The sequence below is a fragment of the Aulonocara stuartgranti genome (assembly GCF_965226115.1).
Source record: "Aulonocara stuartgranti genome assembly, chromosome: 13".
Taxonomy (NCBI): Eukaryota; Metazoa; Chordata; class Actinopteri; order Cichliformes; family Cichlidae; genus Aulonocara; species Aulonocara stuartgranti.
Genome location: NC_138949.1, coordinates 27,789,713 through 27,806,021, shown reverse-complemented (window position 1 = coordinate 27,806,021; position 16,309 = coordinate 27,789,713). Strand labels below are relative to the sequence as shown.

Sequence of the window (16,309 nt, the reverse complement as noted above, 5' to 3'; positions counted from 1 at the left end):
TCATGCGTAAAACTGAACTCTTAAAAGTTTTAACTTCCTCTAAATTACTTCAACTTCACTGAAAACTATTTTAAACCATTTTAAATGAATCACTACATGTTTTTAATTTGGCGTTTTTGCATTTTTTAAAGAATAAAACAGTTGAAACAGACCTGTCCTACCTCCGCAGCATCGCCCGGCTTTCTTTAACGCTCCAGCAGAAGCAGAAGGAGTGAAAATTTATTTGGAGTCGTTTTCCTTTTTTCGCTGAATAAGAGCGAGGCACTGCGTAAAAAAAGCGGCGGTGGCTCGGCGCTGCTGTGCAGCTGAGGATCCTTCAGCTGAATGGATTATCTCCTGAGCTTTGAAGTCTCCTGGCCTCACCTCACAGGTGCTGAGCGCCGCTCGGCCTCTGCGTTTTTCACTTCCCTCGCCCGCGCCGCCGTCCAAAAAAGCTGCACCTGAGGGAGCCGCGGTCTCTGCGTGCAGCGCCGGGGCTCCTACAACAGTCCGTTTTATGCATCATCGTTTTAATAAGCACCGACAACATCCCCACAGATCCCCGCTTCCAATCCTGCCGGCTGAAGGGACAAAACTTTTCCCCCTCCTCTCCTCACCGCCTAATCCCAGGCTTTACCAGCTCAGCATTAAGAAAATTCAACTGCAATTTGGGATTAGACAAAATACTCTTATTACAAAAGGTTGGTGCAACTTGATAACTTGATACTTGTTCAGGGGTTTATCTCGGGGTCTTACTCACATCGAGAGAGGATGGAAGGGGCAGAGGAAAAAAGCAATGCAGGGGAAATGTCAGAATAAACCGTCTCTTTTGTGTTGTGAGGGCCATATTTGTTGAATGGCCTTTTTGCATAATTTAACGGAGCCTGTGTGTGCATGTGCAGAGGAAAGGAGGGGTGGTGGTATTTCGGTCAGAGCCTTCGCCGGCCCTCTGACAGCTCGGACTTCAGATGTGGTGGAAATAAAAAATGGATAAAAGGTGCGTGAAACCCAAATCAAATACCTCCACTTTAGGCCGCCTCCTCTCTGCGCACACAGCCTCCCTTCAATCAAACGGGCCTGATTTCTCTTTGATTTTGGCCTCTGCGTAAAAACACGGACCTGCACAGGAAGGTGCGTTCAGGTGCGTCTGTAACAAGCATCACTGCAGGCCTACGCACACAACCTACATATTTTTTATTTTTTTATTTTTTTTGTAATTATTATTATTGTGCTCTGCAGACTTTTGATGCTCAAGTTTCTCTGTCAAAGTGCTCTCATCGATGACTTTAAGTCCCATCGGCCTCCACTTTGATACTCCTCCTCTTCCTCACTCACACACACACATAAAATTGTAAGTTCCATCCCTGCTCTCTCTCACCCTCTCCCTCTCTTTTTGAGCATTAGCTCGCTTTCAGCTCGGGCCTCATTTACAAAAGTTTGTGTTTTTGCAGAGAATAAGAAGCAGCATCCCCCCCTCCCCCTCCGACACCCGGTACCACTCAGGCCAAATCATAAAGCATACGCAGTGTTTTTCTTTAAGTGCGGAGGGTTAAAAACGTGTTAAAAACATCAACACAGGATTTGATTCAGTGACCGCAGCTTTCTGCTGCTGATTCTTCTTCTGTGGATTCTTCTTTTTCCTCCGCAGTGAGTTGGAGGTCTATCCCTATTAAACTTTACGTCAACCATCCTCAAATGTAATTCTAAATGGGGATTAAACCTCATTCATATTCATGAGACTGGTGTGTGTGTGTGTGTGTGTGTGTGTGTGTGTGTGTGTGTGCGTGCGTGTGTGTGTGCGGGGGAGAAAAAATAAAAGATGGGAGGGGGCATCACAATAAAAATCAAAATGGATAATTTTAACTTCTATCCTCTGTTTTTTGTTTCGGTGTCCACTTGTTTGTGTTTTTAAAAAATGGCAAACGGTGACCGTAGATAGAAATGTGGCTGAAGCTTCGAGGCCTTTTCTCGTAAATGTGTGTATTGTTTTTTAGGAAATAACTGCCAAACTACAGCGGGGGTTTCCTCGGGTTTCTATTGCTACTAAATCTTGATTTGTAACCTTTGCCATTGAAGCGTTTGTTCGTCTGTTTTTTGTTTGGGGGGTCTTTTCAAAAACCCAGAATATGTATTTTAGGTGGAGAAAAGTCAGCACTAAAGTTTGCTGACAATCCCAGCAAAGATGCTCTATACCCGGCATGCAAACAATAAAAAACTGGTTCCTGTGAGGTGCGAGTACCTTCTAAATTCTTCTTATACGCACAGCAGAGCGCAGGCCTGCAGCCTCTGAAGCACCTTCCCCTGCAGGCCTACGAAACATTTCCATCTTTTTAAAACCGCTCTGTGGTTCCTGTGGTCCGGGACTGAGAAGAGGAGGAGGAGGAAGGGTGGTGGGGGGAGATGAGTGGGAGTGGGCTCCCCCCGGCTGCCTCTGCTCGCCCATAGGTGGCCTGCGCCGTCCGTCAGCTCGCTAGCCCTCGCTGATTGGCTGCAGGAGGCGGATCCGCAGGTGATCCTCCGCTCATAGAGGCGCGGGGCGGAGAGAAGGTGATCAATCTCCATCCATCTCCATTAGAAATCACCTTAACACTCTGACAGACAACGACAAACCCCCTGAAAGCAAATGAGTTTGATTTATTTGGCTGTAAAAACGGCCGGAACCGCACCGAGGACGCGGCAATGCTGGTGATGCTGCTCGGTTTGCGCACTGATATTTGTTTCTGAGAAAGTCTGCTGCCGCTGCGCGAGTTTTGTGCCCCGCAGACTTCCTGCAGCTGGATAATTTTTACTCGCCTCTTGCGGTTCGAGCGTTCGGGACAAGGGAAGGAGAACAACAAGGTAAAGTTTCCTGTTTTCTTTCGCTGATTTTACGCAAAATCTTCTGGTTTGTGTGCATTTTCGCTCCGAGGAACTCTGAGCCGCGGTTCATTCACGAAGTAACCCTATAGCTAAAGTACAAAAACATATTAAAATGTATATTAAAAAAAAAAAAAACCTGAAACATTTTTCATGAATAACCCGTACCACGCACCTGATTTCAGTTTGTACCGCTGCACTTTTATATTGAATTTTTGCGCAGATATCAATTACTCAGCACTGTCAAGGACTTCATCTTGAAGCCGATAAATCGAGCCAACTTCCTCCTCCTTTATTAATTTTTTTTTGTTTGTTTGTTTTTTTTTAAATATTCTCATTCCTGTAAGTTTTTATTTATTTTTATTAAGAGCAATTGTCCATTAAAGACTCTGAAGCGCTCAGCAGATAATTGGAGAGGCGTGTTTTTTGGTTTTTGTTAATTTATTTTGCTGATAAGGACCCTTCTGAAACGCTCTCTCTCCCCGGAGGTCTAATCTAAATTCTAATTGAGTTCATTTGCACGGAGATCTCGCCTTTTCACTCCGGCCTGGCTGAGCTGGAAGCGCGTTTTTTTAAAGAGCTGCTGGAATACGCGTTTGGCACGCAGAGGTTTGGTTTGGTCATTGTTAAAATAACCCCACTAATTTAATTCACACTCCCGGGTTGCGTGTTTTTAAGCTTCAGATCAGTCTGCACGCAAACTAGTTTCTCCACCCGGACTCTTTGTGTGTGTGTGTGTTTGTGTGTGTGTGTGTGTGTGTGTGTGTGTGTGTAAATGTTTTAGGAGCTGCTGAATATGTATATAATTTTGCTTATTTTCCTTCAGGTTTGCGTCTTTACTTAACCAGCAGTACTTTACTAGAAACAAAAATAAAACCATGCAGGGTTTTATTTATTAATTTTCTCTGTCTCTCTCACTCTCTCTCTCTTTTGTTTTTCTTTTTTTAAGAGCCGAAAAGTAAAGAAGACCGAAGTGTTGCTTTACTAAAAATACAATGCTAAATGTATCTTTTTAATCCAGTAAAAACCCAAAATTAAACAAATTTGAACTTTTTTCCAGCTGAATTTGGTCCTCACTTTGTGCACCTTTAAAACAAAGCACAAAAATCGACTCCTCACATCTTCAGCCTGGTTTAAATATAATAACAGAAGCTGGCTGTGAGAGAAAAATGCGTTTCACGTTGGTGGACTTTTAACTGAAATTCTCAGCCGAGGACTGAAGAGCCACAGGAGTCCTGCTGTGGTCAAAAACGCACACGAAGTCTGACGATCCGAAAGAAACAGAATGAGCCAGAACAGAGATTTTTTGTTATATATGTATTTTTAAATTGATTGTCAAACTACACAGATAATCTAGCGTTTTGTAACTGCGTGTGTGTGTGTGAGAGAGAGGGAGAAAGTGCAGGCCTACACACACCTAACACACACATTTTATTCATAAGTTTTATTAAGTTTGCTTTTGTTGTGTGAAATAACCAGATTTAGATGAAAAATACACCGGTAATTAGGAAATTTTTTTAAAACTGCAGGTTTGAAAAAACAAATACAAATATGTGAGCGCTGATTATTTTGATTATTTTGATTTGAATTATTAATACTACGGAAATGTTTACCCGCGTGTTTTTGTAGTTTATGTCGCAGTAAGAGTGCGCGTGCGTGATTATTTTTTTTTTTGGAGGGCTGGAATAATTTGCAGGTCTGCTGTAAATAAACGTTGTTATAGTTGGACACACACACGAGACAAAATGCAAATCTAGTTTCTTCTTTTATGACTTTCGTAAAGTCTGTGGGGAGCTTTCAGGTTTAAAGTGTGGATAAATTCTGCTTTGCAAAATAAAAGCTTTGCATTTGTCTCTCTGCGCTCGAGTCTCGGGCCGTTTGGCCCTCTTAATCCTAAAAAATAATCAAATAATCCTGAACACGTTTTTGTTTTTGTTTTTTTAAGTTCATAGTATTCTGCACCAATTAAAAGGTCTATGTCGAGCTTGAATTAAATTCCTACACTATGATTTCCTGGTTTCTTCATTTATTTGAACATAAATGCGTTTTTCAGTTAACCGTGATTTGGGAGGAGGGGGAGTGAGTGGAAACTGGAAGAGATTTGTGAAGAGCTAGAGGTGATAATGATCATGATAATAATAAAATATGACAGCAGTGGTCATCAGTGTGAAATGCATACATGTCGGGATTCATCTTGTTTTTTGGTGGCGCACAAACTTCTCACTTGTTTGCGGTGTCTCCTCTCCGTGCAGTAGCTGGAATCGGCCCCCTGACCCGCCAAGCTGCAGCATCGGGGGAAACTGAACCGCTGGCCTGAGCTGGGTGGAGCAGTGACCGCCTGTAGCATGATGTCCTACCTCAAACAGCCCCCCTATGGCGTCAACGGCCTGGGGCTCAGTGGCGCTGCCATGGACCTGCTGCACCCCTCAGTGGGTTACCCAGGTAGGACCCCCCCCCCAACTCTCACTCTCTCTCTCTCAGCCACACACACACACACACACACACACACTGAGCACCTGGACAGAAGCATGCGCAGTAAACATGAGCTCCAAATCAAGGGGTTAGAGTTAAACAACAAGAAACGTTTATAATAATAATAATAACATTGCGTGTTTCACTGTTAAAATGGTAAAAACAAATTTTAAAATGTACACACAACAAAAATGTAAACGTAAAACAGTAAATAAAAAGACACAATTTCTTTTCTAACCCTCAGCCAACAGCAGAGCAGGACAGGCTTGCATGTCGCTACCACTCACCCGACATTATTTACAGGTTTCCTCCGTGTTTCTGACGCGGTTCTCCGGTCTTTCTCTCCCCTCTGTGTCGCCTTTCTTCCCCGCAGCTACTCCCAGGAAGCAGCGGCGGGAGCGAACCACCTTCACCCGCTCCCAGCTCGACGTCCTGGAAGCTCTGTTCGCCAAAACCCGGTACCCGGACATATTCATGCGGGAGGAGGTCGCACTGAAAATCAACCTGCCTGAATCAAGAGTCCAGGTACAAAAATAAATAAAAAGTAAAAAAAAAAAGACATTTTAATCTCTGCTTCCGCTGACATTAAGTTAATGTCTTTAGTGTGGTTGACCGTATTTTTAAAAAGTAGGACAATGAAGACCTGCAAGTTTAGTTAAAATAGTCAAACGAAGATGTCAACTTACTCTTATGAACTTCAAAGTAATTTATTTAAAGAGTTTATTTTCTTTATTTTCAAAAACCTCTAATTTAAATACATTTTCCCTTATCTCCTGAGGGACTGTTAATGACGTCATTTGTGTCTGAATTAAAGGTTAATTATCGGTTAACGCTCCAGCTAGCAAGCTACAAACTGTACAGGCAAATATCTTAGATTATGGTACATTTATGTCCCCGTTTTCATGCTACTAAATCATTAATCTTTTTTTTTTAAGAGTCACAAATATTTAAGTCAATTATGGGGAAATTAAGAATGATTCCTGGGTAACTTTAGGCCTTGTATGTACCCCAGTAATGCACTGATTTTTAAGAAGAAAAGGACAACAAAAATCATGCAGATGGCTAGATACTGGTTAGATAATGAGTGTAATTAAAATTACACACCTTGGTTTGTTTATTAGTTCCTCAGTAAAGTAAAATTTAGTAGCTGCCTTTCTATTTCTTTTTTTTGTTTTGTATTTGGCTCAATACACTGGTTTGTGTGGCATTTTGTTTTGTCACACAAACCTCATAGTACTTCATTTAATTTCAATAATAATAATAATGATGATATCATAGACCCGGGTAGGCTGATGCAAACAAACTGAATTTACTAAAGATTATTTTACAGCAGAATCACTCAATTATTTTTAAAAATTGTATTTATTTTTTTCATTTTTGATGCTCTTCAAGTACAGGTCGTGTAATTCGATCTGAAATATGAAGAAACCAAGACTCAAACCTGCATATACTCCAAACATCTCACTGGTGTACTCCAGTATTGAACAAACACTGCTCCTTGAAAGGCATTAGGGGAAATCCAAGGCACAATTCGAGTTATTTTCAGAATGTGTGTAAAGCAAAATGCTCTACACAATCATACCCTCTCTGTGCTCTAGAGTTACTCTACTGTGTGGTGAAACTCAATAGCCTGTTATCTTAGACCCGTCTACCAGGTATGAAATTAGACCCCTGGCTGGTCCAAGCCAAGGGGCCGGGGTGGAAATGAACCTTGATGGCTAATAACCCCCAATTTTCCTCCATAATGTACTCCCACCATGGCCCAGGAGGTTCTTTTTTTCCTGAAATGCTGAGGCCGGTGTCGTGTAGGGTTGCTAACTCCTGGCTGGTGTTTGTGGTTGTAGGTGTGGTTCAAGAACCGGAGGGCCAAGTGTCGCCAGCAGCAGCAAAGCGGCAGCAGTGCCAAAGCCCGGCCGCCCAAGAAGAAGTCCTCTCCGGCCCGGGAGAGTACCGGATCTGAGAGCAGCGGCCAGTTTACACCTCCTGCTGTCTCCAGCACGGGCTCTTCCTCCTCTTCGTCCTCGTCCACCAATCACACGGGCCCAGCGGCACTCAGCAGCACCTCTACCTCCATCAGCACCGTCTCCTCTATATGGAGCCCTGCTATCTCCCCTGGAAACGCTCCGGCTCCTGCCGTGGCCCCGCTCCCTGAGCCCGGGCCCCCATCTAATGCCTCCTGTATGCAGCGTTCCATGTCAGGCTCTGCTGCAGCCGCCACCTCCTACCCCATGTCCTACAACCAGACGCCGGGCTATGGCCAGGGCTACCCCACCCCTTCCAGCTCCTATTTTAGCGGCGTGGACTGCGGCTCCTACCTAGCCCCCATGCACTCCCATCACCACCCGCACCAGCTCAGCCCCATGACGGCCTCATCTATGTCGGGCCACCCGCACCACCACATCTCCCAGTCGTCAGGCCACCACCACCATCACCACCACCACCAGGCGTACGGCAGCTCCGGCCTGGCCTTCAACTCCTCCGACTGCCTGGATTACAAAGAGCAGACTGCCGCCTCTTCATGGAAGCTCAACTTTAACACCACAGACTGCTTGGACTACAAAGACCAGGCGTCCTGGAGGTTCCAAGTCTTGTGATCAGGCTTTCTTCCCCACCCACCCGCCACTGCCCGCCCTGCTTGTCTGCTCTCTTTTATTTTCCAGATTAGCTTACTGCTTGTTTTTTAAAAAGACAAAAGAGTTTATGAACCATAAGACAACAAGATAGCAGCAGGAATGCTCAAGAATCGGACTTCCTTCTCCCGCTCGTCCTGTTTCAAAGTTTAAAAGAAGAAAGAAAGAAAGAAAAAGACAGACCTGTAAAGAGAAAGCATCAGGAGCAGATTTCCTGAAGACGAAGAAAAAGGGTTGTTTTTTTTTTTGTTTTTTTAAAAGACACCCCTCCTTGGGATAAGCTTAACAAAACTGTTTTTCCAAGAGTCATTTCAACCAAACTCCTTTGACCACCAGCTCTCTGGATGGGAGGAATATTTTCCCCTCTGGTGCACCGACGGGAACTGCCTGCCGTGCCCTCTTTACCTCCATCGAGTCCTGTATAGTTTTTATTATTTTCTGGAATTTGTTATTTTAGGATGACAGAGATTTTTAGTCAGCTGCACACAGGAGCTGAAATATGTAAATATGTATTTGGGTCAGTTACAGTGACCATGTTTAGTTGTTGTTTTTTTCTTTTCTGAATTTAAAATTGTTTATTACCACTTTGAAAGAAAGAAAGAAGAAAAAAGAAACTGTATGTAAATCTTCCCAAATATTCCAAAGAGAACAAATTGGCCATAAAGTTCAGCTTTTATATCCACCTTGTTTTACTCAGCAAAATTTGAAATGTCTTGGGGAAAACTCTAAATCTAAACTATAGATGCAGAAACTATTCTGGGACATTTTCTTTTTTCCAGATATTATTATTATAATTATAATTATTATTCTAGCTTCCACGTTTTCAAAGCAGACCACCTCTCTGGGACATGTTTGAACCGCAGCACTTGGCTTGTTATTGGAGTCAAAGCTTTTTATTATTATTATTATTTTAACTCTTCTGGGGGAGGAGAGGAAAATGTGGATTTATAGCTCCAAAAATGACAGTGAGATGTTGAATGTATCTTTAAAGGCGACCACCCTTACATACATGTTCATCCAATAAAGATCCGTTAAGTCATATTTTATTTTTCCTTGTCTCACTTTGATTCCCAACAGGGAGTCGAGTTTCTTTTTGTACACCATCAAATTACAAACTCGACACTGCTGTTTTCTCTTATTTGAACTAGTCACACTTTTATTTAAAAGCTTGTTGATTTTTGTCCCCCCCACCCCCATCCCCTAATTATAACGGGGGTAAATGCAAATTAGGCCATAATTAAAACAAGCCGTGAACGCCGTGTAGGCTTGCATTTCCATTTTAGAGAGCAGCCGTTTAATCCTCTCAGTGTCTGCCTTTAAATTGAAATGCTGACATCTCTCCTTGCTTTAGGGAAGCAAAGTGTCTTTTAAAATAAAATAATAATCTTTTTTTTTTTTTTTTTTTAAAGTTAACCTCCTTCACCAAACAGTCCAAACAGTAAGCCGGGAGACAGCTGATCGAGGCGTAATTGAACGCAGCGCTGTAATGGCGTGATAATTACTCCTGCGCCCCGAGTTGGTTTCTCCAAAATATCCTGCAGGAATTTCACCGCCTCTGATGCGGTAATTACGTAGGTGGGGCCAGGTTAGGGGGTCACATGTAAGTGTGTGTGTGTTTAATGCGTTTCTGCTCCGGGGCAATATCAAAAGGAAGGAGGGGGGTAGTTTTAAAAAATCGCGTCAGTGCACTGGCAAGGTTGTTTTGGACGCGTTTAGAGCAATGAAGGCCGCACAGAGAGCGGGAGGTTCAGGCTAATTATTTGCCCCAATTAAACCCTCATCCTTGCGCAAAGAAAATGAGCAGGTTGTGCGCACTTTCTTTTCTGCCCGCTAATGAAGACAAATTGAATTCTGTTTATTATTACAGGGCTCTCTCTCTCTGTGTCTCTCTCGCTGATTATTTCTATACTTCTGTCTGTGAAAAATCAACAAAACGTCTGAAACACAAAGTTATATATTTTAAAAAGGAGGATAACTTATAAAAGGTGAGAACAGTAACGCTGGAATTTATTTTCCTTTTTTTTGCATTTATTGGTTCAAATATTTTTAAAATGAAAGCCACAGTTTTGCCAACTGAGTTCTGCTTTTTAAATACGTCTCAGTGAGAAGTTAAATCCTACAAATGTATGCACTTTTACGCAGAAGTCTCTGGTTTTGTTTGATTTAAAAGATCCAAACCAGAAATGGAAATTATAGCAACAAATAATGTAAAAAAAAAAAAAAACAACAACAAGAAACTGCTTTGACTTTGAATTTTTCCCCCGGTAAAATCTGGGTCGTTCTGGCGCTTTAAGGCCTCTGAAAGCGACGCAAACAAACAGAAGCAGTTTTATTCCGCCTGTGAGGAAAGGTCACGACGTAAAATTGAGTCTATTTGAAGCATAAAAAGGTAAAATTCAGGAGATTTTTTTTCTTTTTCCTGTTGCCCTGATCAGATTATCAGTCTGATCGATACATATTTCAGGTTCCTGCTCGTGTGGAGTCCGTTTCAGCTGCAGCCGGCCCTCTCCCACTCTGTCCCTCTCCCTCCATTTCTCTATCTCTCCCTTTATGCAAATGAGTCTCGCAGCAGCTGAATAAATATCTGCAGACCAGGACATTAAACGTGTTTGCGCCAAGACGCGCAAACAGCGCAGCGAGCGGCGGATTTGTTCGGATTTGCATCAAACAAATATTTGCTGCCGCTCTTGCGCGATGGTTTAAGGAGTTTGAGGGAGCCACAGGTCTCTCGTGAGGCAGCTGCTCACCTTCAAACACGAGCTGGAGTGAAAAGACGCGCTTTTCATCTAGTTTCCTCTGAGCGAGCGAAGCCGCGGTTCCAATTAAACAGTCGAGCAGGAAATCAGAGTGTAAAACAGACTGTAATCAGACTCAGTGCGAACAATGCAGGGATTAAAATCTGGGATTTAAGGCTAAACTACTCCCGCAAATGCAATCTGATTCTGCGCAGCGTTAGAGAGCAATAAAGCGCACGAAGCAGCACTTTGGTACACCTGCGAAAATGCAGCAATGGCCCACCTAAAATGAGAAAGGATCCAAAAAGAAGGAAGTTTCAGTTTTTACAAAAATCCTGGAAAATAATCCGATCGTTTTAATTAATAATTAATATATTAGTGTTGCTGTTTCAGTTGTTGACTTATTAATTTTGGTGTCAAACGAAGGAATTCAAACCTTTGAAAGTCAGGAAATTATTTGGCTTAAATCCATCAGGAGTGAATTCAAGTGCAGTTCTGTTCAAGCTTAAAGGAGGTGATGGTGAATTAAATGTTTAGCAAAAGGTCGAAAAAACAAAACCACATTGTTTAGTTTGCATTGTTTCTACTGTTTCACACACTAAGATTTAAAAATTTTCAAGTAATGTATACTACAGGGGAAGCTATCAGATTGACTTAACAACGCAGACATGTAGTTCGTTTTCCCTAAGACAACATTAAACGCACCACACTTCTTTTTACACCTGATGTAGTTCTAAAACGACGTAAATGTGTTGGAACATTGTCTTCTAATCCTAAAATGTTCTGACTGATCTGAAAACTGGACTGGAATATTTATCGACCTGAAAATAAGACAGAAATTATTATAAATTAAAACAAGAAATTTGCTGAAAAATGCACAAATTCAAATGATATTTTCCCCACGTTTCACAACAATAACGTGCAGAAAAGCTAAACACACAAAACATGGCCTCACCTGAGCTCCACCGAGCTCCACCAATGAGAAACCTTTATATTTATATGATATCATCCAGCCAAACAGTCTGTCTTTGTTCATCTCACATGTTTTGCAATCAGTTTTTGAATTCTTGGAGGACTTCAGTTGATCGGAATCATGGGGGTGTTTTGAGGACACCGTTTAATCAACATAACGGATAAACAGAACTACAAATAATCAGTTCTTTCACCTGAATGTTGGCAATGCGATGCTCTAAAATGCTGACAGGGAGAATTAAAGCCTTAAAACAATAATCCACAGATACAAAAACAGAGTGCTGCAGCAGTTTTCCTGCAGGAGTATATTAGATATGTGATATTTTAATAATTAAAAAGGGTGTTATTGAACTATTAGTGTGACCAGTGTTTGTATAAGCCTGATTTTGAGGGTCTGACACCTTCATATTCTGCTCAACGGGACGATCGATCGCAGCACAACGTCCCCCTGTTGTCAGCTGATTTGACCTTTTGGCCTCTCATCTTTTGCGGTTAAGGTGTGTGAATGTGGGTGGACTGGAAACTGTTGACACTTTGTCCACACTTTGTCCAGGAAATGAACTGGAACCATGCCGGACGGTCCTCGCATGAGTGGTTTGAGATTTGTATCTAGGAAAGTAAAAAAGAGACAGACAGAAAAGATAAAGACAGAAACCGGACTGATCCTCCAGTATTTGGTTTGCGAGCACTCCTGGGCTTCGATAAGTCAGTGTGTATGTGTGTGCAAGACAAAGATCCGAAAGGCCCGGCAGATGCACCGATAGCAGCCTGCATGCTGGGACTGTTTTCTTGTCTTCCATTTCCATGCAGGACAGGAAAAAAACAGCACTCACGCTTGTCTTTCATTGGCTGCCGACTGTCGCCAGACCTTGGCATCCTGTTGTGTTCATAGGCCGGTATGAAGAGTGAAGGGTGATACAGAGGAGGATTAAATTTACCTGAGAGGTTGATCTGGGGTCAACTGTACACCAACATGGGAGTAGTCCGGGCCACCGTCTCAGGTTTCTGTGCTTTGTCAGGCAAGGCCTCAGTTTCCTGCTTATAAATTCTTTAGTTGAACATCAGGTGTGGGAATTTTAAAAAAGGGTAGCTTGGTTGATTTGTTTTGGTTTATTTAGTAATTTTGAAATGTTTTCTGGCCTAAAAACCCTTCAACCCCTTGAGTTCGTCATTGAGACTCAAAGAAGCCGAGAGTACCACCGAGGATTTCACAGCTGAGTCCAGGCGGCCGGCGCAGCCGAGCTGGTGGAGTGAAAGCAGCTTAGTCACCCCTGTGGCACTAGGCACTGAGAGCATTCATGAAATTCCTCTTGGGTTTGGGAGCTGTAGGTTTAGTTCAGCAGAGGACAGACTAGGGACAATTTGTACATAGAGTCTTAGCCGTCCCATTTCTGTGGAATTAAAGGAGTACACGGGTTACCTGATCCTGAAGCGTGCTGAGAGATTTGGTCACCTCTCTTTACGTCAGGTAGACAGCTCTGGTCACTTTGTTGGTGATTCTCAGTTTCCAGCTAGTGAGACATCCAACACTTGTGAGAGCTTTTCTTAAAACAAGCATGAAAAGGCATAATTTAAAAACAAAATGCTTTTTGTGGCAGAAAATTGTGCATTTACACAGAAACACTGTAGGCCCAGGTGGCTTATTGTACTAATTTGCAAAGAATCCTGATTATAATGAAGGATGAAGGCCGGTAAACAAATTTACAACCACAATAGGAGCCACCTGCACTTATGCACGTGATGATTTGGTAAATTTAGTAGCTAGCATGCTTTTGATCTCTTTCTATATAAAAGTTTGATATTAATGACTTAATTTCAAATTTACACCCATAAATAATAACTAAAAAGACCCACTTTCATTCACTCGCATGGCATCTAACAATCCTCCCTTTTTTATGTTAGCGATGGAAATCCACAAAGTTTAAATAAAGATGTGGAAATATTTCAACTTTGGGAGAAAATAAGTCAGTGGATCCTCCTGACACCATCACATCAGGAATGGAGGACAAGCTTCTAGTCGGTATTTGAGGGCAGCTGGAGCTCTGTGGTTCAACACTACTTGTATATGGAGACAGAACGGTGGGTGAAACCACAGAACTTATCGGCAAGTTACAGGAAATTGCTTTACCAGCAAAAGTGGGAACCATGTCCCATTTAAATGCGCTGAGTACTCTTAAGCATCACTATGAGCCTGCGGGTTTATAATGTAATGGAGCATATTTAAACACAATATTTTCTTAAACCTATCCAGCGAGTGAAAATTAAACAAACGAGTGAGTGAAAACAAAGAAGTGCAAAACACAAAAAGCTCACAAAGGAGACAAGAACTGTGGCCTCCTGACCTCCTGGGACCTTGCGTGCACTTCGTTTGCTGTGAAGTCTAATTCTGCTCTTTAAAATACTGCTGTTAACTCATGCACAGGGACAAGAACCAGCAGCCACACATCAGTTTAGTTTCACAAAACACCAAATGAACTTGCACCGTCTGAACCATGGGCATGTGGTGCTGAATTAGCCAAAGGTAAAGAGGTCTGATGGGGGCAACAAGGCTGAAAAGTTGGCATTTTTATTGACATGGGTAGAATAAAATGGTGACATTGAGATTTAACATTTTTTTTGTCAACATGCAAAGGAAGTCCAAACTGCAGGGCAGAATCAGATGTATTTGACTAGATGTTTGCTTACACTGATACTGCCCTCCTACACCACTGCTGCCATTATCTTACTTGGGTTTTGCTAATCACCAACACCGTCTCCACTGAAGTCCTGTTACTGTAGACCATTAAATTAAATGATTGGAGGCTTTTGTGCTGCTCTGAGATCAGCTGAGCAGTCACGCACTTCCTTCCTCCTCCTTTTCCTCCCTTGAAGTGGCCGATGGAGGGAAATCAGACAAGATTGGACCGGCGAAAGCAGCTCTCGCTGATTTCTGCAAAGGACGACACCCCTCATATCTGACTTTTGTTTTTCTGATGACAGCCCCACTTCCTGTCCTCTTTCCTCATGCATCAGTTGCGTCACAGCGAGGAGGGGATAGATTAGAGAGGTATCTGAAGAGTGCTTACATTATCTCATCTGCAAAGGATGCAGCACACTCATCATCCCAAGTTACAACTTGTCTTCTCCTTGCAGCCCACCAGACTTGGGAGGGCTTAATGGAGGGCTGGTTGGCCTGCAGGCTTTAGCGCTTCCCCGCAGCGGACGTCGTCTCTGTGTGTCAACGCATCGCTGTCTGACGTGTTGGCCACATTTTCTTTTTCATTCAGAGACAAGATTCTCTTCACAAACAGATGCCAGGGGCAGAAATGCATAAAAATGATGCAGTACTATGACCGTAAACCTTCAAAATTAAAATCTCACAGCAAAGAAATAAAGTTACTTGGACCACGCATGAGGAAATATAGATTTCTATACGTGTTTACATTATTTGCATGCACATTTATTTCAGTCTGAGAGTTAGTTCAGCTCATAAAATCAAAAGAAGACAAATCCTAATGCATCTTTTGGGGATTTCAGAATTCAATTTTCTTTAAAGAAAATAACTAACAGTGTTTTGCAGCTCATGTGTACATCAAAAGAAAACTTTGTAAGAAAATCTGACAAAATCAGCCACATTCATGAAGTATCAGCCTGATAAAACTATAACGTGTGTATAATTTGCTGTCATAAGAAGTCTCCAGAATCTATAACAGGACCCATCAGATCATATTTATTTTATTTACCCGTGCTTTATTTTTTTGTTTAGTCTAACAAAAAAGAAAAGAAAGGAAAAACAAACTGTTCGAATCAGAGAATCAAGATATAACGCTTTTGTCTGTGAGGCTTTTTCAGGAACAGATATTAAAACTAGATATGCTAAACTATAACCGAGCACTTTTCTCGATGAAGCGATCGCAGTGTGATCCTTAAGCAAAGTGCATCTCAATCACCTGAGAACCAACAACAAAGAGAAACCGTAACACTAGTCAGTATATTTCTTTGTTTTTCAGGGAATCTCTTCCTTCTAAAAACTCTCCGTTGTAAGTAAACTTGTCTCTTTGATGTCTTTAATGGTCTTGACATATTTGTCTATAATATTTTAGGGATTTCTCTCGCAGAGATCAGAAACAAACCTATAAATCATACAAACGTCCCCCTGAGGGGGGAACCGTATCAGTCCAATCAGGGCCATCATTAGACGCAGTGCAGAGAAACAGCACAGCTGTTGCACAGAGAGGGGGGGGGGGGAATAGGCAGATAACCTGGATAATAGCAAATGCTGGAGGCTTGATTCATTTCCAAATGTTAACAAGGCCGTTTCACAGCTCCAGCACGCCGCGCAGTATGTTAATACCACTAATAAGCCTATCTCTGCAAGTCATCTCGGATGGCAAAGATTGGAGCGTGAGGCGGTGTTTCATAAATAAAAGCTGCTGGCCACATTTTAAATGAAGCATAACTATTTAGGATTTCACAAAGCTGACATAATTGCTTAAAGGGTAACCGAGGAGAGCATTTGGTCTCCCACTTTGTTTTCTGTATTATGAAATTTCATTTGTATTATGAGCTTTCACTGTTTGCATGTCAAAAAGGTGACTGTGTAGGCCATTGGAGGGATGGGAGGGACCCGTGTTTGCCTGTTAAGCAATTTTGCAGTTTTTATTCAAGCTGTCAAGTCAAACAATC

At 42.3% G+C, this 16,309-nt stretch overlaps 1 protein-coding gene across 1 annotated transcript; it reads left to right on the top strand.

Moving 5' to 3' along the window:
* The first annotated feature begins 2,483 nt into the window (after nucleotides 1-2,483).
* otx1 (orthodenticle homeobox 1) lies at nucleotides 2,484-8,978 on the top strand. The gene is made up of 4 exons (XM_082557486.1): nucleotides 2,484-2,817; nucleotides 5,088-5,277; nucleotides 5,681-5,832; nucleotides 7,152-8,978. Exons 2-4 carry the CDS (start codon nucleotides 5,181-5,183, stop codon nucleotides 7,899-7,901), a joined length of 999 nt encoding a protein of 332 aa, XP_082413612.1. The 5' UTR covers nucleotides 2,484-2,817; nucleotides 5,088-5,180; the 3' UTR covers nucleotides 7,902-8,978.
* The last annotated feature ends 7,331 nt before the right edge of the window (nucleotides 8,979-16,309 follow it).

What these genes read in the sequence shown, in the direction of transcription:
- otx1 (XM_082557486.1), top strand. Translation starts at nt 5,181, where the DNA reads ATGATGTCCTACCTCAAACAGCCCCCCTATGGCGTCAACGGCCTGGGG. An exon ending in CCCCTCAGTGGGTTACCCAG is followed by an intron (nt 5,278 to 5,680) that starts GTAGGACCCCCC and finishes TCTTCCCCGCAG; the next exon opens with CTACTCCCAGGAAGCAGCGG. An exon ending in TGCCTGAATCAAGAGTCCAG is followed by an intron (nt 5,833 to 7,151) that starts GTACAAAAATAA and finishes TTGTGGTTGTAG; the next exon opens with GTGTGGTTCAAGAACCGGAG.